Genomic DNA, 26330 nt, shown 5'->3' with positions numbered 1-26330 from the left:
GCTTAAAACATACAAAAATAATAATTAAAACATATTTTATAGGATCTCAAGAAAGTCGTCGGAACTATTTAAATAAAATAGTTTTATAACACTATTGTCAACTCGTTAAATATTTAATAATTAAGTGATTTTAGAGAGGAAGTCACAAGGAATGACGTTTGTAATTTTATTAACGAATAAATGAGTCGACTATTATCAAAGGCGGCAATCTGACTTTTGGACAATGATTGGTAAATCAGAAAAACGAATTATTGACTTTGTATTCCATTGGCAGGCACAAAACTCTTCGGAACGACATCTTAGATAAATAATAGGTTAACTATTAACCTTTATTTAATGCAGGTTTTGAACCGTATTCTTTGAAGGAGACGATTATATTCAAATAAATCTGTATTGACATATCAATAAAAATTTTTTGTCCAAATGTACAGATTGCCGCCTTTGATAATAGACGACTCAAATGTTCTTGTGTTTTTTTTTATCAGGCGGTCCCTTGATAAGTTTAAAATTTGAATCACTCTCACTTGAGAGTGATTCAAATGGTGCGGCGTACCTTCCTTGAGGTGCGCTGCGGTAGTGTGTTACGGACTTTATAGTCAGCAAAACAATTAAAATAGATTGTAATAGTCTAAGAAAAACACGTACTCAAAATACGATAACATTCAGCATGCTAGAAATGGGCAGATGGCACTGTACTACGCCATATCTTTATGTTTTGCGGCAAACGACAACTTTATAAAATCAGTATAGCAAATTTAAAAAATCGTCATATCGTTTACTTGGCAAATTTGAAGCACGAACTCGTCTTAGATTTCACATAATATCTAAATCACATCATCTTTGCACATAACAATATACTTACTTCCTATTAAAGTATAAATTCTACAAATACATTCACTCAACAATATTTAAAATAAAATGAGCCAAGAACGTTTATCGATAAAACCTACTAACATTAAAATCTTCTGGGCAGCACTAAAACCGCCATGTTTTGTGGCCGGTTGACGTCACAGTGGCACGAATTTTTTGTTGACGTTTCATTTCCATAGGTTTCCTACTTCAGTGGTCGCGACGTACCATTGACTTTGACATTAAACATTGACCATAGACTACAGAACTCTATGGGTTTAATGCTAGCTTGATCAAATTTTCGTCAAACTGATGTCGTCGTGGTGATGCAATACCGCGGCTCTACCTCACTCGAGTAGAGTTGAGGAATAATGTAATGGTCGACTAAAAAACCAAACTCGAGTAAGTTTGGGAGGAATGCTCGAGCGGCATCGGATGAGTTAAAGAGTGGAGGAATATTTGACGAAACGTCTAAAGATACGGGTACTAGTCTCCTTAAGCGACCACAACGTTTATGTCAATGACCTGAACGCGACATATACTTAAGTAGGTACATACATTGAAACATTTTTATTTATTGTCTACTAGCGAACGCAACAAACATTGTCCTGTACGTAGGTACGTCTCAAATCCGATAATTTCAAGCTTAAATTATAAAATTTTAATTTAAGTTTTTTTAACTGATCGAATTGTAAATCTAAACCATTCTCGAATCCACAAGAACACAACGTACCAAAAATCATCAAAATAGGTACAGCCATTTAGGAGTTTACTAACATACACACAAAATAATTATGTATACTAATATATAGAAAAAAAAGAATACTAAAACGAATTTGAACTGATTTTTTATTATTATTCCAACGATGGATGGATTCGTTCACAGCCCACCTGGTCTTAAGTGTTTACTGGAGCCCATAGACATCTACAAAATAAATGCCGCCACCCACGTTCAGATATGAGCTCTAAGGTCTCAGCATAGTTACAACGGCTGCCCCTCCCTTCAGACCGAAACGCATTATTGCTTCACGGCAGAAATAGTCGTCCCACCCGTGACTCACAAGAGGTCCTACCACCAGTGACTTATTTAAAAGGAGATATTATATCAAAGGAGATATTATTATTATGCTAGATATATTCTAAAATTAAAGTTAAATGAAATTTAAGACGATCAACGAGGAACTAATGTGTATCTACGAAATTAAATGTTTTCTGTCAGTTCCGCAGAAAGAGGAGAATATTTTGCGTCGTACGAACGTAGTATTATTAAATAGTATACCTACATATACCTAATTATTTAGTAAGCTCCACCACAGCTTGAGCCTTTTAATATATTTCAACATGAGATAGATTTCTCTCAGCTGTGGGAGTGGAATTACGGGATATTATTGTTTTTGTATGGTGCACCGCTATGTTTTTTTAAGTGATTTTATGACCTGGTAACTAAGACCTTTAAGTCATGTCTTATTTTAATTTATATTCTTATTTTTATGAAAAATGATAATATGGAGTGAAATGAAATGAAAATGATTAATTTGAGACATTTATCAACTGGGATGAAATTAAATGAAATGAGATGATATGGGATGAAATATATAATAAATAATAATAATAATATAGCCTTTTATTCAGATCTCTTAGTACAATGATTTTTTAAACTTATGTAAAATCTAGCATTAAAAACTAAAACTTCTAATATTTGTTGTTTGGTTATCTTTCCTAGATCTGTTTGCCAGTCGGCAAAGGCCTCCTCCAACCTTTTCCATTCCTTTCTTTCTTGAGCCACTCTGTTCCATGTGACTCCTGCCACTTGTCTAACGTCATCGTCCCACCTTTTCTGTGGTCGACCTCTTTTTCTTTTGCCTTCCCTTGGGTACCACCATGTCACCCTTTTGCTCCATTTGTCGTGTCCTCTTACCAGGTGACCAGCCCATCGCCATTTGAGTCTTTTGATTTTGCTTATTATATCGGTAGTTTTTGTTTTGATTCTAATGACGATTTTTTTTACTCTGTCGGACTTTTTAATGTTTAGCATACTCCTTTCCATTGCATACTGGCAGGTTTCTAGTTTGTTTGAGGTGACCTGATTTAAGGACCATGACTGACACTCGTATGTAAGGACAGGTAGTACGCAGGTGTTAAAAAGTTTGCTTTTTAGGTTTATATGGAGCTTTTTATCTTTCATAGCCTCTCTTAGACTCCAGTATGTCTTCCAGCCATTTGTAATTCTTCTGTACACTTCCTTCTGCATAGGATCTTTTTGAGTTATGAGCTGCCCTAGATATACGTACTCGTCTGTATAGTTGATTTCAGTGTTTCCTAGATCTATAGTATGTTTGTACCCGTTTGTCATCACCCTAGTTTTTTCCGGATTCATTGCCAGCCCTACTCTCTCACTTTCTTTCGCAAGTTCTTTTATCATTCTGGTTAACTCTTCTGCTGTTTTGGCCATTAACACTATGTCATCAGCAAATCTTAAGTGTGATACCAGTTGGCCGTCTATATTAATTCCAAGATGTTCCCAGTTGAGTCTTCGAAAGATTGATTCTAATACTGCGGAGAATAATTTCGGAGATAGAGGGTCTCCCTGCCTTACGCCTTTTTCTACTCTGAAAGGAGTACTTTTCTTTTCTAGTTGGATTCTTGCTCTGCTGCAGCTATATATATTTCTTATTAATCGAATGTACTTGTGCTCAATTCCTTGTTCTAATAACGCCTCCCATAATTTGTCATGATGTAGAGAATCGAATGCTTTACTATAATCAATGAATGCGATGTAGTATGTAAGTTGGTACTCGTTGTATTTCTCCAAAATTTGACGCACTACGTGAATGTGGTCAATCACTGAGTAATCTTTACGGAATCCTGCTTGCTCTATAGGTTGGTTTTCGTCTAGGGTTCTTTCAATCCGTTTTAAGATGATCTTAGCAAAAATCTTATATACATTGGACATAAGACTTATAGGGCGATAATTTCCTATGTCATATTTATCACCTTTCTTATACAGTAGGATGATGAGAAACTCGGTCCATTGCTGGGGGATGGTTTCAGTATTCATTATATCATTGAATATACCTGTGAGGACAGGTAGCAGTATCTCTTTGCTATTTCTTAAGATTTCATTACTTATGCCGTCAGGCCCGGGTGCTTTCTCACTCTTTTGGGTATCGATAGCCTTACTGACTTCAGCTTGGAGAATACTGGGGGTGTTCGAGGTTTCCACTAGACTGATTTCAGCTTGCGTAGTGTTGTTTCGATAAAGATTTTTGTAATATGACGTAGCTGTTTTTAATATGCCAATTCTGTGATAATCGAATTTTCCTCGGTTATCTTTCATTTTTACGATCCAGTTCTTCGTGCCGGTCAATTCTTTGAGTGCTTTTTTAGTTCCACCGGTTTTTCGTATGTAATTTTCGATTGTTTGCAACCTTCGTTGTTTTCTATCCTTTCTGATACTTTCCTTGATATCTTTGCTGATTTTGGCTAATTTCTGTCTTCTGTTTTGGGTACTTCTTTCATTAGTAAGGTGATTTCTTTCTTCTAGGAGTTTTATAGTGGCTGTTGATAGTTTTTCTTTTGCATCAATTTTCCTATCTGTTATAAGTTTAGTTTGGGTTTTAATAATATTCTCTATATACTTGTATTTATCTTGGGTTTCCAGTTCTTTAGTGTTCTCTTTGAAGTTTCTAAGTTCAGCTCTTAGAGCTGTTGTTATTTGCTCTAAGTGTTGTTCTTCGAGTTTTATGTTTCCTGAGTCTTGTCTTGGTCTAGTCTTCTTTGGTTGTTTTATTTTGAGCTCAGTTCTAAGTAGCCTATGGTTGGTGTTGAAGTTAAATCTTTTAATGACGGTAAAGTTTGTGAAGTAGCTGTTTCTGTTGGTCATAATAAAATCAATTTCATTTTTTGTTTTACCATCCGGCGAGATCCAGGTCCACATGCTCTTTCGGTTCTTCTTGAAAATAGTATTTAAGATTGTTAATTTGTTTTCTAGCGCGAAGTTTGTAATTTTTTCCCCATTTCTGCTTCTGGTCTTGTTACTATATGAAAATTGTCCTAGTATTGCGTTTTCTCCTGGGCGTCTTGCTCCAATTTGGCCATTGAAGTCGCCCATGACTATAAGGTTTTTGTGCGTATGCTCTTGAATGGCTTCGTTTAAAATATGGAGAAGTTATTTATCGTTTCCAAATTTGATTGCTCTGTAGGTGAATATATTTGTACAATAGACCACGGTTTTTTATATCCTGGTAGTTTCAAATTCATAATCGCTATGCGTTCTGAGATTCCTATGAATTCTTCCACATATTGTTTTAAATGTTGTTTAATAATAAATCCTACCCCATATTGGCCTTGCGTCTCCCCTATTTGGTACAGTAAATAGTAGTAGGATGACAAGTAATACTTTCGCCCATTCTTCTCACTTCGCTCAAACCAATTATGTCCCATTTGATAGATTTTAGCGCATATGTCAGTTCCGTAAGATTTTCTTCTTTTCCCAAAGTGAGTACATTAAGGGATGCTATGTAAACTACTGGTTTTCGGTGATTGTTGTCTTTAGATGTTGGAGGGTTGTGGTCGCTTTCCCCCTCGAGGACCAGTCGGCTTGGGGGAGTTCGTTCCTTTTTTGTTTCTTCATTGACAGTTTCTTTGGTTGGTTTTGGTTTCCGTTTGCCGTTCTTTAGTTGCTATTGGTTTTTATTAGTATTAGGCATGTTCGAAAGGGAGCTGGATCTATATCGCATTAAATCAAAATCATTTGTCCTGTTTGTCTTCATTGTGTTTACGGTTTGTTGCTTTTTTGGTTGATTATTATCTGAAGAAGGTGAAGCGGATATTTCCCTTTTCTTTTTCTCTTGGCTGTAGTTGTTCTCTTTAACAAACAATTTATCATATTTCAGGTATGCTATATTGCCTTTTTGTCTCTCTTCAGTTAACTTGGCTTGCAGCTCTTTTCTTTTTTCTAACACATCCTTCGAGTAGTCCTCCGCAATGTATATAGTTTTTAGGTTCTTTTTACTTTTGATAATTTCCGTCTTTTTCCAGTTGCTTATAAACAAACACAGTACCGGTCTCGGTTTGTTGCTCTCTCTCTTTCTTTTTCCTAAGCGATAAACTTTGTTGATATCGTATTCTTCCATTTTAATATTCAGATCTTGGTTGAAGGTTTCTTTGAGATTTTGTACTAGTTCATAAGAGGATTTTTCGTTTTCTTCTAAGCCGAATACTATAATATTATTGTTTTTCTCGGCCCTCTTAAGATAATCTATTTATTTTTCCAGTTTTTCTAATTTAGTTTTCAAGTTCTTATTTTCTTCAATAATAGGGATTAGTTTCTCATCCATCTTTTCCATAATACTATTTGTTATAGAGTCCTTCAATTTAGCATTTTGACTTTGCATCTCCATTTTCATTTTTTCAAATAATATTTGAAATTGACCTTCCATCTTATGGTTTATTATCTACGTGTAACGAGACGGAATAGTAGAATATGGTATAAATATTTTTCTCAATTAGCAACACTGTTTAATATTTCAGTTAAATTGACATTCACGACAAGTGTCATTGAGTGAACGATTTGTTGTTTTCGTGTTTTCTAACCTCTAAACCAATAATTGATATTGTGGTTGTAGATCCGCGATGGATTCCAGTAATCGCACTTCACTGTATGTTTTTAGTCACTTCCAAGAGGTCTCAGCACTGTATCAACGTATACCAGCAACCAAAAATTACGTTTGCTATTTTATTTCACTTAATTTCACTCGGAGCTTATCACTACGGTGTTGATAGTTCGGATGCCGGAAACGGACCTTGGGATGAAATATAATCTTAGTAAAATGGTGGTCATTTACTAAGATTTTTTTCAGTGGACTTTTTGGAGGATCCCGAGAAGTTGCGTCCAGCGGCTTTGTTTCATTTTCCCACATTTGTGCACTTTCACAGATATTAAACAGTTAATAAACCACCGTTATTACACATTTAAACCTGAAGAAACACTAAATAGACAAAATAAAACAAATCACACAGCTTCACTCCTCGCGTTCCCGCCAAAAAGTCCCGCGCCGCTATGTCCCCGAAAAACAAAACAAAATTACCCAGTAGCTAAAATGAGTGCAGTAAAACAAAAATAAGTATTAAATGAAACAGAAAACCGGACTACATCAACAATACTAATTGAAAACCGAATTAAAAAACATAGTAACATTTTGATAATTTATGTTTTATTTTGCATTTTAAACGTACTCGAGTCATTTTATTGTTTTGCGTTAATTTCTTTATATTGAAAATGTTTTTGTTCAGCTTACGACATCAGCTAGCGCCAATATTGCGAACTGAATAGTTTCAGAATAGAAACAGATTTCGAATGGACTATGCAAAAGCGAAACATGGTTTTCAATCAGAACGTAGTGTAGTTCACTAGCACTTCAAAAGGTGGCGTGGTTTTCAGAATTTCTGACTCGACTCGTTTCATTATTTAAACTCAATAAATTCATGATTTTTAGATAAATAATCATTGAAAATACAATTACCTATTTGAATTCGTTTATTTTGTGTTCACTATTTTTATCATAATTGTGTATTGATTTTTTCCACTATCACATTTCTTACGAGAAGAGTAAGTAAACCTGTTAAATAACCGACAATTAAAAAATACTTTTATGTCTGTAATGTTTGCTTAAAATGAAAACGATTTTTTTTAATACAATGACGGTTGAGTGACTAAATAATTTGTGATTATGTTATTAGCATTGTTCGTGAAGTTTTGTCGCAATGCGGATGAAAACCAAATCGAATCTCTCACTGGTACCTACTTTGTCGCACTTCGGACGTTCGGGTTTCCGAATAGTAGTAGGTACCTACCTACGTTAAGTCCGTTTAAACTATGTTCTGAATACTTGAATTAACATCGTTATGGTGGTATAACTTCTATATATTAATACGTGAAGCAAAAATTTTGAACACCTTTTTACGAAAATTGCCCGAACGGAGGAATATGAAATTTGCCACACTTATAGAGAATATACAGAAGGAGTGCAGAATGTTATTTTTTTTTTAATAATACATAAAAAATATAAAAAATCGATAAAAATAAACATTACATCACTACCATGTATTTGACACACTCATGCATCCATACTGTTTGTTTAATCTCAAACTTTTGTTATTGTTTAAAGTCTGTGGTCATTTTAAGAATAGATTAAAATATATTGTTTGTCTTTATTAATATTTGTCTAAAGTGTAGTCTTGGCGAAATCTGTGATTATAGAAGTAGTTTTGACAATATAATCACAATATGTTTTTTTTATTGCTTAGACAGGTGGACGAACTCAAAGCCCACCTGGTGTGGTTTATTGGAGCTAAGTGGTTATTGGAGCCCATAGACATCTACGACGTAAATGCTCCACCCACCTTGAGATATCAGTTCCAAGGTCTCAGCATAGTTACAACGGTTACCCCGCCCTTCAAACCGAAACACATTACTGCTTCACGGCAGAAAGAGGCAGGTTGGTGGTACCTACCCGCGCGGACTCACAAGAGGTCTCACCACCAGTAAATCAATAGTGTACAAACTTATAATTTTAATTAATTATAGTCGAATTTTAACTACCGGGGACCACTAGTAGGTAATATGTAAACAGAGTTACGAATTTACGGAGCTGAAAGTATAATCAACTGCTATAGTTGTCCTATTTAAGTTTGAAGCCAATTAATTATTGCTTGCGATTGATTTTTGGGATATATTAGGAGTACAAATAAGTTTCCGCCGTTTTTTGTCGAACAAATAATATTTATTGTGAAAGAACGGTAATTTAAATTTAATCGAAGTATTGTCCATCACTAGCAACTACTTTTCCCCATCTCTCAAACAGAGTTCGGATTCCAAGTCTGAAGAACTCCTCGTCTTTTGAGGCTATCCACGAATCAATCCAATTTTTGGTATCTTCATATGATGTAAACCGCTGCTCCGACAGAGCACGTGCCATTGACTGGAACAGATGATAGACGGCGCAATGTCTGGTGAATATTTTTCGTGAAGGACACGAACACATTTTACGGTCAGTGTCAAGATATTATCGCCCGCAAATTCTCCACCGAAATACCTCCTTATTAATGTCGCAAAATAGCATTTCGCTATGAATAAGACAAGTCCTATTGTGGCCGTAATTTAAAGAAGACAGTGAAGTTTCTCTTCAGGTTAAGCCTCCAAAGAAATTTTACTGTGTACTTTAGACTAGGGCCGCGCTTATTTCAAAGGTTCTTAAACAAATTGCTAAAGCTAAATACCATCCGTTGAAGCCTTACAAGAGTGAATTGGCTAATCCTCCTACTAGCCAACGTGCTATCTACGCAAATCGGCTAATAATACTAGGCTATAAAAATAAGTGTTCAACAGACGGATGTAGTTATGAAGAAGTGTCCTTAGCCTAATGTGTAAGACTCCCGATTTATTCGGAACGATGATTCGATTACTAGGGTAGGCATTAACTAGGTATAGAAAGAAAATGAATACCTCGTGTTGACAAATGACGATTTCACGATGGTGGGATATCAGAACGTAGTTGCTGCTGAAATTCGCAAAACTGTGTACTTTCTCATGTCGAGTTCTGATTATAGGTATGCTATGGCCACTGACATTCGCGAGAAATTGACCGCAAATCCTGACGAGGGATTGTCTAAATTTATACGTTACGGACTTCATTTTGTTCAATCAGTATCTGATTTTACAACACATGTAGGCACATGGTAGTTCACTCATTGTCCTGAGTGTATTGTGGCGAAGCAATCGAGCGCTCCGTTTTGTAGGGTAGTATTTAAATTTTTGGAACTTTCCCAAAGCTCACGTTGTGGTGTGTGGGCTGCTTAAAACACTTCACACCAACACCATGACATTCCCACAGTGGGTAATGAAGCTAAAAGAACGTGCCACTAAAACTGGTTGTGTGTCCTATTGCATCATAAGTCGGCCCAGGGAAGTGCCGCCATCCTGCCCGTTGCGGCCGTAAAGCAGTCTGGGGGCCGGAATTCGCATTATTATGCTTATTGGTCCCGATAACCGCTTAACCCAAGGTGGGCCGTGATGTTGTATACCCAACTATACAATAAAAGAATATTAAACGAAGACTACGGTCTTATATTATTGTATTATCAATTATATTGTACATACAATATAATTACTATATTTAGCGCTTGACTTGAAACTAGAATCAACCTGGTTAGATATATTATAATATCTGCTATGTTCTGAATTGAATTCTATATGAAGCTTTATAGAAAAAAGAAATAAATTCCATTATAAATAATAAGTAAATAATAAGTAAATCTCAGTATCTCTTCATCTGTAATTGCGTGGTTTAATTCTTGCTTTCGTGGGCGCTCGTCACAGAGTCTAACTGTGAATTGTGTTGCGGTTGTGCCTTGGAGTAGCGCACCCTTTCCTTTGTATTTCTTCATGTTTATTAACACGATCAGGGAATTATTGTCCCACCTTAACGCATTTGATTTGCTGTATGACAATCCGAGAGTGTGCGATATCGGTGGGCCATTTTTGCCATCAACGACGACCTAAATAGAATTCACGATTGAGCCATATATTTCGGGCTTCTTGTTAATCCCTCTAAATCATTAGTCATTATCGGTGGTAGCAAATATGTAGTATAGTCTATAATATATATACTTAATTTTACTTGCACATATTCTCTACGGCAGTATGCCGATGTAATTTTCAAATCGGTTATAGATTCTCCCACATATACTTCGAACTGTTATGACGTGGCCTTCCTTCACAGTGATGAGTGATGACACGTACCAGCTGATCTTCTGAAGAAGAGACGAACTAAGGAGTATTTTCTGTCTGTTGGCTGGCTTGTTTATCGAGATTGAAAGAAATATTTCCTGTGATTTAATTTAGTTTAAATCCATTTATACCTGTATGCGTGAACCTATATCTATTAGGTATCTACTAGGTGGCAGCGCGGGCTTGAAGCTGCTGCTCAGCCCACGTAGGGGCTGTCGGGTAGCGGGTGCGGGGGCACCCGGTTCTTAAATGTGGGTCCGGTGGTGATGCATTACAAGGTGGCTCTTGTGCGCCGCCCACGATGTGTCTCCCGAGACGACATCCTTCGAGATTTTTCCGGAGATGAAATCCCGTATGATCAGGACGGGTACCGGCGAAGGCGGACTTTCGGCGCGCACTGCGGTACCGTAGGTTTGGTGTAGCCAGTGTGGTGGAGCTCGATGGATTTAATCGGTAGTTGGTTTTGCGGGGCGAGTGCCTCACGCGCGTTTTTCAAGGCGTAGTCTCCTGCAAGGAATTTGGGGAGATGGAGGCTCTCCTCGTCTCTGGAGGCGCCGGAGTCCGACATAACCCGGTCCGTTACCCACCTCGACCGGGTGGGTATCCGTAAATGGATTGCCCAGCATAAAAAAAAGGTAATGTAACTGTGTCTTTAAAATATATGACGCTTTTGTTATTTCATTTTTTCGCTTCAATGAAATGTATCTATTTGGATTTTTCCAAACATAACTACTTTGAAACCAAATGCAAGTTATATTTTTGTTCTGTAATGTTGTTACTTTTTCTACCGCATGTAACGTATGTTCCTCTTATACTATTTGGCTGAAAGATAAACCACATCTGAGTTGAGCTCCCCTTTTTCTACATACCACTTAAATCATGCCTTGTTGCTTGAATGCTAGACTTCGTTATGCGTATAGCAATATTATTCCAACAAGGTAATTCACTTTAGATACTGTGCACACCCGTAGTCTAATCGTAACTAAAATATTTCTTGAATATTTGGACTTAGCTCAAGGTCAACATAGGCAATATTGTCGCTTAGCAAACAACATCCTAAAATCGCTTTTTTGAAATAGCAGAGACGAAAAACCGCGTTTCTTCTAAGGATTTTGTCAGGTATGTGTGATACATCCAATAGCATAACGTTTACGAATTTTGTAGAAGCATTTCATGAACCTGACGAAATATTTTCAAGACAGGTATTCATTTTTATTCTCCGCTAAAAATATTCACATTTGACTTGGGCGATATTTGCTTGACTTGGTTATAAGGTCAATGTGGTGTTGAATCAATGCAACAACGACGATACCTGGGGCAGCTAAGTGCCTAACTACACGATTAAGCAGTCTACTTGAAACTTGCCCGTTTGGTGCCTTGCACATCATCATCATCATTCTCCTGCCCTTCTCCCAGTTACCTGGGGTGGGCGCAACATGTAACCAATAATGTAGCCTGAAAAAATGTGCATTTAAACTTATTTAACAGTTAACCAATCTACGTGATTTCTCCTATATTCGGGGCAAAAGATAAACTTGACAATCCGAAATCGATAAAGGCAACTAGTTTCATTATTTACATTATTTTTACATTAAAATTAATCATTCATTCTCCTGCCCTTCTCCCAGTCCTTGGGTTCGGCGCAACATGTTTTCTCTTTCCATACCATCCATCCAATTTTTTTATTAGGTCTACCTCTTCCTCTTCCTCATCTGTGGCCTCGCACATCGACGTAAAATTATTTGTGCTTTCTCCGCATGACGGTGTCCGTGTGTTGTTAACGTTACTATTGATTCTCGTAAATCGCCACACATAAGCCAATGCATTCGCGTTTTTAGTAAATCATCTTCAAAAAGAAGGTGATTTGAAAAAAGTAACACAGTAAAATAAAATCGTAAAGTCACCTAAAATTTTGAATTCTCATGTGTTCTGTTCTAACAGTTTCACTGTTTTACAATTATCTCGGTGTAATCATATTTTAAAGTAGATTTATAGAACTCAATGTGTGTTGATTTGATAATTATTTATTATTTTCGTTGCTTTTAAACCAATTAAAGTATTTTGATATAATAAAACAAAATCGCCCGCTTCGCTGGGCATTTAAAATTAACATTATTATTTATTGTCATTATTATTAGGGAGTCCAACACTCATATAAATATTAGCATATCCATTAAGTACATGTTTTTTCTACATGGATACCAAGTTTCAAGTCAATTGGATGCATGGTTCAGTAGTTATAACGGAACATCCGTAAAAACCATTGTAGATTTATATATTAGTACCTATAGATAGTACATTCCAGTGTACCTATCTGTACATTAAGGAAAAGTAATAAAAATAGAAAGGGTACAGCAACTAGAGTAACAGAATAAAAATCAGCAATTGTTAGTATTATTTTCGATGTGTTTTTGTATTCGGCTACATTTTCGTAACTACATATCGACGCTTGAAAGGCAAACATGACTAAGCGACAATAACTGCTTTGTACATAAATGATAGGCAATAACCATATTCGACACGCAAAAAAAATATATTTCTAGGTCTATTAAATTCATTTCAATCCTACACCTACTAGCTAGGTTCTACTATTCGTTAAAATAAATGTTGTTTTCAGGTATTTCAACTTTAAATTAGTCTAGTGTAAAGTTCACGCATTGTCGCTTAGTCACGTTTGCCTTTCAAGCGTCGATATGTATATAGAATAAGACAGATGTAGTTTTCTCTGATATACAAAGATTAATTTGGAGCAGAATATAATATGGCTTTATTTCATTAAAATCGCTTGTCGGCAAAACGTGAACGGCCATTTGGATATTTCTGGAATTTACTTTTTAGACCGTTTGTTATTAGAAGTTACATAGCGAAAATATACTACTATTGAAAGTAACTCCACCTATTTGTTACCTTTCCTTCGACTAAGCTATTGAATCGATTTTGAGGATATTCCCTATCTGGAGATAGTTAAAATACTTGGAAAAAATTAGGTTTCCATTCATCTCAGTCCTAGAGCCCTCAGATACAGCCCACGGAGTTCGCACCGGATCTTTTCAGTGGGTCGCGTTTCCGATCCGGTGGTAGATTCTGCGAAGCACTGCTCTTGTTAGGGCTATTGTTAGCAAATTCTTCAGGTTAGAGCTCCGTGAGCTCACCTACTCGTTTGAAGAATTTATTTTATAACCCCTCAAAGATATTAGAATAGATGGAAAGAAAAAAAAACCTAGCGCATCACGCTGTATTTCGCTGTATCTTAAAATTAAATTTGTTAAAATTATGAACAGACAAACTGTCGGAACACTTCTTACATTCTAGCAACTAGAGATACATTTTGCTAAAAGCTTGAATTAAGCTTATTAGTAAATATGACCATTTTACTTTTGTTTTTGATGGATACATTTTGATAAAGATTCAGCGTTTTCAACTCTACCCTCCATAATAGAAACACATCAGTGTTAAAGGGTAATTAATGCTTAAGCCGTTTAGTTCGTGACCTGACCGAGGTCAACGAACTCTAGGTCACATTGACTGCAATGTAGCATATTATGTAGGTCACAGCACATGTGCTTCTTGAAGTGTTTCATAAAATGATTCCGAAAACTTTTGCGAAAATATTTAGTGATTTGTTACATGATACTACAATACTACATTTAAATACATATAAAATTTATTAAAATAAAATATAAAATGTTTACAATATAACTTAAATGCATTCAAATTAATGAATACTCGTAGAATCAAATTCAAATAAATAATATGATACTTTTATAAGTCCAAAAACAACTTTCATATTAATAGCTATTCACATTTTCTTTTTGTTTGGTTGATATTTTATATTTTTTTTAATAATACGCCTAATTTCATCTTGTTCATTTCGTTGAAGTGAATATTAATTCAACATCATTATGATTTGAAACTCGATGAAACAAAGAGCGACACTAAAAAGAGATAAAGAGAGACTCATCTGTAGGATTAGCCTGCGAGAGAGAATGAAATAGAATACTTTTAAAGGTTTCGCTTCTACTGCGTGCGAATTGCAAACATGTTTTTTTTTTAATAACACGTCTAGTTTCATTCTAACGGATGCTGTGTCATAATTCTCGCAAATATTAAAATCCCATTTGAGTCCGTACTCGCCTACCTGTCTTGGTGATACTGGAAAGGCACCACGGCCCCCAATAATCCTTCAATCATAAAAAAATATATTAAAAACTTTATGATTTTTTAATAACGTATATAAAGAAGTGTAAATTAAAATTCATAAAAAAAACTTTATGAATTAATAATTGTATGAGATGAGAAATAAGTAAATTATTCGTAATTCGTAAAATCATATATGCATCTTTCTTTGCCTTTCGCCAGTAAACATAATTAAAATCATGTTTACGATTTAATCTCGCTTTTTCATTGGCGTTATTAATAATAATAATAATAACAAATCACGCGCAGTCGTCCGGCCCCAATTTAGGATTCCCAGTGTTATGGGTACTAAAGACTGATATACTTATATCTTAAATATTTATATATATAGATAATCAACACTCAGAAAAAGAGGAAACAAACATGTTCACCACACAGTGTTTGTCCGATGTTGGAATCGAACCCACGACCGTTGGCGTAACCGTCGGCACCGCTAACTACTGCACCACGGAGTCAATTAAATTGATCAATTCAATTAATATCGTGCTGATAATTTTCATAATATGACAGAAATGCGATTTTAAACCGTAAAGTTAGTTTCAATTTTAAAATCATAGATTATGGTATACTTACTCGTAATATAGGTAATAAATATTAAGTCGCTTCTCTTCTAGTAGACGGCTGATCTGTGATATTACAGAGAATCACAAGCGTCTACAACGTGCCTTGGTTTTATTGTATTTAGAATAAAAGCTACGATCTTAGCATTTAAATTACAATTAAATAAAATAATGTTATGTCATACTTAAAAAGGGTCTTCCAGTAATAGGTTTCATTTTCGATGTTTTTATTGAATTGTAAAGAGATCACAGTCCTGCATGGTCCTGCCGCACAGAAATCACTGATCTGCTTTTAGTGCAGAATAGCCTTTATTACGAAGCGGTTAAGATCCCAAATCGCAACCAAACAACATGTCTCTCGGTTTGGCATTCAAACTGTGGTTCCTCTAGACCGTGCTCTAGACTTTAATAACCGCTTAATCCCAAAAAAATATATTTGTATATTATAATCTAAGTTCCACGTCCCTCGTGTGATAATAATTAATGCTTATTAAAAAATATATTGTCTTGATATATCACTTCTGGTTTTTTTTTTTTGCAATAAACTGTTTACTACGAATTTTCGAGTAGTTTTTTGTATTTTCTTTTGGATATCCATCCCGTGGATTCTAATTTACGGATAGATTTTTAAAGAAATTCTATTAATTTAAATTCTATAAATTTAAGAATTATCGAATAGAATCAAAATATTTGAGAACTGATCATAATTTGGATCGATGTTGTCCTAGACATCTGGTTTTGTGTCTCTGATGTCCAGTCAACATTTCATATTACATCTTACATACAAAAAGACCGTATAAAAACCGCTACGTAAACGCGCACAACCCAACAGCGACTGAAAAAAATTTAAAACTATTGGCTGCCGTGACAGGTGTTCTGACTAAATTTGAGTGGGTTTTTGCGGAATATGTGAATAATTCCAGCCTCATATGTAACTATGCTAACTATTCTTCTCCGAAAACCTCATTTTTGACTATTAGAAAAAAGGATTTAACAAAAAATTCGGCAAATCGATCAGATCGGCACGTTGCGCTTACAGCTATAACTACTTTAAAATATTGTATAATATAATACAAGTAACCCTCCTATATAACACGGTATTTTACAACACGGTTTTACTCTAACATAAAAAGAAAAATTCCCCAAAATCCTCTTATAACACGGTACTATTACAACACGATAACGAGATTGTTGTTAAAAATAATTAAGAGAATTAAATTATGCACTATATACACGTAATATATGGGAATACCCGAATTTTAACTACTTATTTTATGCATATTAGGTAAAAAATAAATGCAGTCATAGTTAAGAACGTTCCTCAGAAAAATTACTCTACTTTTTGTGCCGGCTTTCGCACAACACGGGGCCTTTGTAGGAACGTATGTATGTACCGTGTTATTACCTGTATACTTTGTAAAATGAAAACATACTCACAGCTATACGATGAGGGTGGGGACACCGCAGTGCAAACATTAAATTTTCGCAACGTTGAAAACGTTTTCCATTGAGAACAACCATTCGCGTCGGTGGTTTTAACGCTACTGATCAACGTAGGGAGAAGTCCCTCACGTTAATGCGGACAATTTTCTACGTCTGCCTAGTCTCTGGTGCCAAAATTCTACCTTTAGAGATTTAGAGAATATAATTTTAAAAATATTTTTGCACATTATTATTTATAAAACATTTAAATTAAGAACTTGGGTAATTCTGAATTTCTCTATAAATTTTGATGGTTTTTATTTATACATACATATTTCTATATATAGTGTAGATATGAATAATATGTAGTAGTCAATGTCGGGCAGAAGTTCGGTTTATTCTTGATTTTATTTTATGTTCGCCCCTAGTCCCATGTTGCGACATGAATGACCGCAATGCGTCCTTTTTTTGGATCAATTCCAACGGTACCATAGGCATTTTGAAACATTGGCAATGGGAAACTTGCTTTGTTTTTTTAACTTTTGTGACATGTTAAAATTATATTTTGATAATTTAGTGATGAAATTCGCTCATATTTTGTAGTGGCGAAAGTGGAAAGAGTGGCTGGAGTATACCGATTTGTTGGAATCATACCTGTCAGCCGTTATGGGTGATACGCCAGAAACCCTCACCGAACTGGATATATAATGTCAGACTAGACAGCATCTTATTCCCCATGGGTGTAGTAAAAACTATGAAAGTAAAGGATTAACTAGATAATGGGTAGCAGCATTATATTGTTTGGAGAAAGGAAGATCCCTCGGGGGGAGATCCCTTTGATACAAAGGGATTGTAGGGAAAGAGGGGAAAGGGGAAAAGTTGCTCAGTCGCTCGACGACCGATGTTCCGAATTTTATTGTTTGAAACTTGTATATAGGCAGGCTAAATTTCAAAAATATCTTTGGTGTAATTTAGGCATCCGTCTAATGTATTGTTCTGTGATAGCTGCCCATTAAAATCGCATCGGCATACTGCTACGGCATACTGCTAACGCTTACTGGAGAAATGCCGCACTCTGAGGTCGCGCGAGTGCTACTAACATCTTGCCTATTTCTGCTATGAGGCGGTAAACGAATTCGCACCTACTAATGTGAAGACTACCTAATGCTAAGTTATTACCGGAGCTCAAAGACATCAATAGCATAAATGCCGCCACCCACCTTGAGACACGAGTTCTAAGCTTCAGTTCTATAGGACAACGGCTGCCTTTAAATCGAAACGCATTACTGTTTCGCGGCAGAAATGGTGCTAGTGGTGGTACCTACCCGTGTGGACTCACAAGAGAGAGTTATGCAATACTATTGAGACTCGGACCTCATGTCTCAAGCTGAGTGACGACATTCACGTTGCTTTAATATCTATGGATCACTCAATACTATTCGGACTATAAGCTACTCTGCAAAATACAGCAGCAACTCAGAACACAAAAAAAACATGCTTATATATTACGGAATAGTAATTATTAAATTAAAACTTACTCTTATACTATTAGCATATTTACGTAATGATGGATCAGCGTTGGATAGTGTAAAGTACATATAATTGATTATGTCGTAGGATATATGGACGAATCAGTTTATTCCAAAAATCCTAAGACGATTGCAAACGAAAAGAGAATTCGAAACTAAGGCGGTAAGGTGCTTGGAATCTTATGGAATCGTGCGAGTTCTTTTTAAGATTATCGTAAACATTAAGATAATGCTTAAGACTATCGGAAACTTGAACTTCGATTGACCAATCTAAAAGTTGATTTATAAATTTTGATTCTGATTGTTCAGAACAAGGCTTTAGTTAGAGGTCTATAGACATATAAGTGAACAGAAGTGTCAAAAGGTAAAATAATAAAATAACAGAATTTTATTCATTTAATGGACACGTGAGAACTACATATTATTATCGAATAGCATTCTGGATTTTGTTCTGAAGGTCATTAATTACCGATATCCGACTTGGAAAAGTCATGTGCTCCATTTATGTACCTTATGGAACTTATAAAATATTTTTACTAGCAACCGCATTTTTACACAGACTATACTTTGCGATTAGTTATTTCTGAACCAAAAACAAGATATGTACCCATCCTAATTTGAAAAGCAATGCAACATAAAAACTAAGATTTAAGTTAATTCTAAAGCCTATGTGCACTCTACTAATAAATCTATTGTAAAAGACTATGATGAATATAACTTTGCCTTGAAAATCACTTTTCCCCCAGAAATATCATTTTCCCCGACGTCGCCTTCTGAAATAATAATACTCGTATTGTTTTCAGGTACATTGTTAGCAGCCTACGCTCTGCTTTTGTCTGGTGCCACACTGTTCTTACCCAACGGAATAGAAACATACGTCTCGATAATACAAAGCTTGGATCTGTCGAAAACCACGATCTTCATACTCAAGCTATTAGTGGGATTGCCGTTCGGATTTCATTACTTTAACGGGATTAGGTAAAACATCAAAAACGTACAATAATGACAAGAAATTCTACTAATATAACCCCAAAAGATCGTATAAAGCAGAAATTAATTTGTTAGGGTTGACTAAAAGTGATTTCAATATGGTGTTTTTCTTCTATATATCCCTCTCATTTGTTGTATTCCGTCCGCAGTTTTGAAAACTTCAATGCCAATTAGAAATATTTCCCACGCCACCAATTCAGGTTTTTTTATAAAACTGTTCAATTGCGTATGTGCTAGCATTCTTCTGTGTATAAACATCGTACGAAATAATAAAACTAACGCGCCATGTGACGCTCCTAGGATATCAGACCGTTTAGAAACAACTGATCCAAAGACCTTACTGAAACCCCACTTAACAAGTGCGTGCGCCAGGCCTCGGTTCGCAAGCTATGGAAATCATCAGTCAAGGCTTTAATAAGCAAGAATTCCACATGACCACGACCGCTTTGCCAAGAGCAACCGACTATGATGATGAGAAACAACTTGAACTTTCTTCAATACGTTATACAATCATTTGTTTTTGACGAAAAATAATGACTTAAGACGAATCGAAAAATAAGAGTTGGCAGTCGTAGCGAGACATAGCATGTAGTGCGACGTCGCTCTTTATCAGTACCATGGATTAATATAACAGTTTTTTTCGGGCATAAGGCTGAACCTCACGAGGTTTCCGGGCCTAGATGTGCGCCGTGTTTATTAGTCTTGACGGTCTGCAGATGGTGGGAGCGAACCACGACCCAAGGATGTTTTAAGGGTCCTACCCACTAAGCAATCCCCTTTGTAGTCCGTCACCCGACATCTGTACTCCAGTCGCACAGAGTAGGGGGTATCCGCTTCCCGCGGTCAATACTACAAATAGATTCGCGGCGTCACCTTCTACGAATAACACCTAGCCTAATCTGAGACCTCTCTGCAAATAAAATTTAATGCATACTTAGCTTCTCTTCAACGGCTCAGTCTTCAACGGTACGATGTACATAACTAAATGAATGGAATATAAAAGTTTTAATGAAAGACCCTTGTTAGAAAGACCTCTGAAGCATGACACTTGAAGTGGGACCCTCGTGCTGAGCTCTCTGAGTTTGGCGTTGATGAGCCACTCGACAAAAATGTCGTTTTTCCATTGTTTCGCTTTGCGAACAATGACGAGTTTTTGCTGATGCACTTATTTAATTGATGATCATACTTAATTTAATAACTCTCTATGAGAATTTGTAGCCTACATTGTTTAAGTACCGCTCCATACTCTGATGTTGTTATCGATAAAGACATTTTTTGACTCAACTCACCACACGCTAAATGAATATTCTAGAGCAAGAGCCCGCGACAGCCAGACCTTCGTTATTTTATAAAAGCTGAAAGTTTCTCTGTGTATGTCTCCAACACAGGTAAGAACGACCCGCGATTATAGAGTTCCGATTGTGGTTACTTGGGCAGGTAACAGGCAGTAAAGGTATATAAAATAGTACCTTAAATTCGTTAAAGTATAAAGGTTTTTTTTTTTAATATTTACTCCAGAATATCTTTAGAAATCACGATATCCGTTGCCGGACACTTTTTCCAGTTGTTACCCCCTGCCAGACACCCTTAAACTTTAATAAATTTTAATTATACTTTCGTTATACTATAAAAGCTAAATTTTATATATGTTACTTAGGGACTTATAAAAATATGTTACCCCAAGAGCCGGACAGTTTTAATGGTTCTTACATCTTGCCAGACACATTGAGAGCCCGCTGTAGGTGCGAGCGCGAGGTAGCAACTGTTCAAGCGGGTGTGAGCGAGATAGAGTGCTTAGTCTATTGTGATCTTTTAAGATATCCAATAAAAAAATTATTTTATTACGTTCATAGCAATATTATAGAAAATAAAAAAGGTTATTTTAATATTATAAAGTACAAACAAAATATTACATGTCAAAGAAAAATATTTAATCGTTCTTATAATTTTCCTCATTGTCGTCGATATTGAACTGATGAATAAGGCGATATCAATATCGCCTATGAACAGGTGGAACTCACACACCACAACCCCTAATGGCAGGCGGCTCGACGCGTTAGTCGATGATCTCGCCTTCGATATCATCGCTCCGCTAACCCCGACTCACTACCCGCTAAATATTGCGCATCGCCCGGATATACTCGACATAGCGTTATTAAAAAACGTAACTCTGCGCTTACACTCGATCGAAGTAGTTTTAGAGTTAGATTCAGACCACCGCCCCGTCATTATGAAGCTCGGTCGCGCTCCCGATTCCGTTCCCGTCACGAGGACTGTGGTGGATTGGCACACGCTGGGCATTAGCCTGGCTGAATCTGATCCACCATCGCTCCCGTTTAGCCCGGACTCTACCCCTTCTCCTCAGGATACCGCTGAAGCCATAGACATCGTAACGTCACACATCACCTCGACATTAGATAGGTCATCGAAGCAAGTTGTGGCGGAGGACTTCCTTCACCGCTTCAAATTGCCCGACGATATTAGGGAACTCCTTAGAGCTAAGAACGCTTCGATCCGTGCCTACGATAGGTATCCTACAGTGGAAAATCGTACTCCAATGCGTGCCCTACAACGCGACGTAAAGTCTCGCATCGCCGAAGTCCGAGATGCCAGATGGTCTGATTTCTTAGAAGGACTCGCGCCCTCTCAAAGGTCTTACTACCGCTTAGCTCGTACTCTCAAATCGGATACGGTAGTAGCTATGCCCCCCCTCGTAGGCCCCTCAGGCCGACTCGACTGAATAAGGCGATATTGATATCGCCTTATTCATCAGTTCAATATCGACGACAATGAGGAAAATTATAAGAACGATTAAATATTTTTCTTTGACATGTAATATTTTGTTTGTACTTTATAATATTAAAATAACCTTTTTTATTTTCTATAATATTGCTATGAACGTAATAAAATAATTTTTTTATTGGATATCTTAAAAGATCACAATAGACTAAGCACTCTATCTCGCTCACACCCGCTTGAACAGTTGCTACCTCGCGCTCGCACCTACAGCGGGCTCTCAATGTGTCTGGCAAGATGTAAGAACCATTAAAACTGTCCGGCTCTTGGGGTAACATATTTTTATAAGTCCCTAAGTAACATATATAAAATTTAGCTTTTATAGTATAACGAAAGTATAATTAAAATTTATTAAAGTTTAAGGGTGTCTGGCAGGGGGTAACAACTGGAAAAAGTGTCCGGCAACGGATATCGTGATTTCTAAAGATATTCTGGAGTAAATATTAAAAAAAAAAACCTTTATACTTTAACGAATTTAAGGTACTATTTTATATACCTTTACTGCCTGTTACCTGCCCAAGTAACCACAATCGGAACTCTATAATCGCGGGTCGTTCTTACCTGTGTTGGAGACATACACAGAGAAACTTTCAGCTTTTATAAAATAACGAAGGTCTGGCTGTCGCGGGCTCTTGGGCTATTCCAATTCGTGTTCGAAAATAATACGCGCTAATTGAATAAGAAATGTACAAAGTATCGAATACGTGCCCTGAACGAAGCGAAGTCAAAATTAATGACCTGCGCAAGCAAACCTCCATTCCCCTTCCACAAATTCTTTGTTTAATTAGTGATTCATATCTTCTTTGGTTTTCGCGAGTCGTTTACATAATTAAAACTAATTTTACGGTGCAATCTGGCGTTTTTTTACTGTCATTATATCGAGGGATAAAAGGCAATTTGGTTTTCGTTTCGCTTAATACGCGACATTCATCTTTGTAATTAAAGGTCTGTTTTATTTGGTACCAGCATCAACAGCTCGATGTCTTTAATTGAACTTCAATTAAGTTTACTTCATTCGAATAGCTGAAGATGTTTTTTTTTTCGGTTGATATTTTTTCCAAATTTAAACTTTTTTAATGGCTCTTCTGTAAAGTTTCAAAAACAGCGCATAAACTAAATATAAATAGCCTTTTAACTTCAACCGAGCTTACTCCATTCAAATAGCTGAATAAGTTTTTTGTTTTGATATTTTTTCCAAATTTAAACTTTCAATGGCTCTTCTGTTAAGTTTCAAAAATGTCTCTTAAACCAACTACCCTTTCACCACTCGATATTTAATTTAGATTTTTCGAATACGACCATACTTGCACCACCATACTGTCCATTTCTGCCGCGAAACATGCGTTCTTTCTGGTTTCAAGAGATTGACAAGACAGCAATATTTAATAATTGGGATTTTAGCCTCAGGTCTCAAAGCGGACAACCTCATCCATGTTGTGATATCGATAGACTTTGAAAATGTTTTTTTTTATTGCTTAGATGAGTGGGCGAGCTCACAGCCCCCTGGTGTTAAGTGGTTTCTGGAGCCCATAGACATCTACAACGTAAATACGCCACCCACCTTGAGATAGTAGGTCTAAGGTCTCAAGTATAGTTACAACGGCTGCCCCACCCTTCAAACCGAAATGCATTAGTGCTTCACGGCAGAAATAGGCAGGGTGGTGGTACCTACCCGCGCGGACTCACAAGAAATCCTACCACCAGTAAAATTAAAACCAAAGTTGCCATAACTTTGCTCACTCCAATTATGAAGGCGCAAATGAAATTTTTTTGGCGGTTTACATTTTTCTCTCACTATGTTATTCCCTCATCGCGAAAGTTATTCATGAACAAGAAGTACATGTTTCATTAGAAAAAATAGTACCTGCCAGCGAGATTTGAACACAGTCGCAACCGTATCGCCCCATACGAATACACCAGGCGGCTTATCTTTTAGGCCGCGATTACTAGTATGTCATCCAAGTTAACATACCACGACAAATAAATATTTCTTTATTACAGATACTGCATGTTTAATTTGGGAAAATGGTTGTCCCTAAAAGACGTTTATGCCACTGCCTACTTGACCTTTGTGCTGACCGGAGTGATCGTCATATTTTTTGCCTTTTTATAATCATGTTAACTTTACTATAAATTTAGTATTGTACTGAAATTTGTAAAACTTTTTTTGTATCTCTATTCGGAATATCAGCGGTTAGATAACGAGGGTTCCCGAGGTTTTCGCTTTAATAATAATAATTTCGTGCCTCACACAAGCTGACTTTAGAAAATGTAATTACTAGTGGCAATAAAATACTGTAACTTTCAAAATCATTTCAAAACCTCGATGCAATTAATTTAAAAAATATGCTTAAAACGATATTTTTTTTGGGTTTATCTGATATTTTGTTGAGGCCGGTTTTGAGTCGTCGATGTAAAAATTTAAAATTTAACTGTTCACTCCTCAAGTTTACCTCCAAGGTAAACTGGTCGATAGTATCTATTTCTTTTGCGTTAAGTAATTATTTAATGTCATAACGGGAAGTGAACTTGTTTGGCCATTTATTTTATCCGATTTTAATCCCATTCCACAAGTCGAAGTCGTGGAAGTCATCCGATTCATTGACCGGCTACGTCACATACCTAGTTAAACAATCGCAATAAGCGAATGTCATCTGTGCATTTCAATGTATTCACCGTCCCTAATAGTTTAAAGCCCTTCAAGAACACTTGTGAAAATAGCGGTTAGTAAAAAAAGTGCAGAGTTTTCGTGTGGATCGGTAAGCCGAATAAAATTTATGATTGTCATTTGTTCATCTTTTGCCATCGTTTTCGAAGAAAACTGTACAAGATTAATTCTTTAATTATTCTTTGGCTGAACGTAGTCTAAATTATTTGTATATATTGTTGAAAACTAGGTTCTAGGCATTAGCATTATAGTCATATTTGAAATTTGGAGAGTTTTCAATCTTAGTCACGATAAATTGTTTTGGCTCGCTAGTTTCGCTTCGACAGGTGCTAAGCCATTTAAACATTGGAATTATTAGTTATGTAATGATGGAATCGCGTAGATGCGCCTTTAAATGTCAAAATATTGACGATTTTTAATAAAATTATTTTTAATAAAATAATTTTAATAAAAGATATCCGAATTGATGAACTCATTTGATTATCCTTTGTCACTAATTGATTGAAGTTAAAGTGCTTGATTTATTAAAACAGGATGCAAGTTTTAAAATGTCAGCGCATTAATGAGCAAAAGAATAATCCTCCTTAAGAATATTCCTTAATCTTGTACTCACAAATATTCTATAGCGGCACTAGTGTACGCACTCTAAAATAAGTCAGTATTGAGTATCTCGGAGATATAAAACGGTTTCATCAGTAAAATGAAAAATGAAAAAAATTAAATGCGGGACATCCTTGACACAACACGTTTGTCACTTAAGGCGTTCACGTTGCGATTTTTAAGGATTCCGGTAACCGGCTAACACCAGGAAGCGAGTTCCATCGAAAATTCATAAACGTTTTCATAAATAAAGGCATATCCATAATAATACAAATCCGGTGGTAGGATCTCTTGTGAGTCCGCGCGGGTAGGTACCACCACCCTGCCTATTTCTGCCGTGAAGCAGTGATGCGTTTCGGTTTGAAGGGTAGGACAGCCGTTGTAACTATACTGAGACCTTAGAACTTATATCTCAAGGTGGGTGGCGCATTTACGTTGCAGATGTCTATGGGCTCCAGTAACCACTTAACACCAGGTGGGCTGTGAGCTCGTCCACTCATGTAAGCAATTAAAAAAAACAATTCTCGGGCCCGCATTAATTCACAATGTTATTCATTTAAAACAAAAGAAAAAATGCTGTGAAACGATGACTTCCTATTCGACTATTGAATTAAAACAATAACGAGCTATTTATTTATTTCTTGACGCATTCTTTTAATTTTAAAAAAATACAGAGGCGTTTCTTTATATGAACCACAAATTAATTAAATTTTCTATTGTTTTTCTGTTTTGTTTCAATTAATAGATTCGTTTTTTAAATATAACTGTATTTGACTACAAGAAAGTCTGGTATTGATAGCGAAACAGGCTGTAGCGAAATAAAATAAATTGTTTTCAATTCGGTGATTTATTCAAAGAGTAATGAACAGAACTACCAACTAATAATGCGCTATTATCGCGTAATCAGTCACATTTTCTTGCCGGTGTAG

The 26330-nt window shown here is 36.2% G+C and overlaps 1 protein-coding gene across 2 annotated transcripts in view; it reads left to right on the top strand.

Moving 5' to 3' along the window:
• Positions 1-26124, top strand: part of LOC110386417 (succinate dehydrogenase cytochrome b560 subunit, mitochondrial) — a 40390-nt gene extending 14266 nt beyond the window's left edge. Inside the window, exons 3-4 of one of the 2 annotated variants that reach the window (XM_021352539.3) lie at positions 19151-19325; positions 24135-26124. In XM_021352539.3, the coding sequence (XP_021208214.1) occupies positions 19151-19325; positions 24135-24246 (287 nt within the window). In that variant the 3' untranslated portion in view covers positions 24247-26124. Of the gene's footprint in view, positions 1-19150; positions 19326-19637; positions 19778-24134 lie in introns of those variants that run through there. The other variant, XM_062670721.1, reaches the window with a different exon arrangement.
• Positions 26125-26330: the final 206 nt, after the last annotated feature.

Source organism: Bombyx mori, chromosome 1, assembly GCF_030269925.1.
Source record: "Bombyx mori chromosome 1, ASM3026992v2".
Classification (NCBI taxonomy): domain Eukaryota; kingdom Metazoa; phylum Arthropoda; class Insecta; order Lepidoptera; family Bombycidae; genus Bombyx; species Bombyx mori.
Note: the sequence above shows the minus strand (reverse complement) of the source record. Positions and strands in the feature narration are given on the sequence as shown.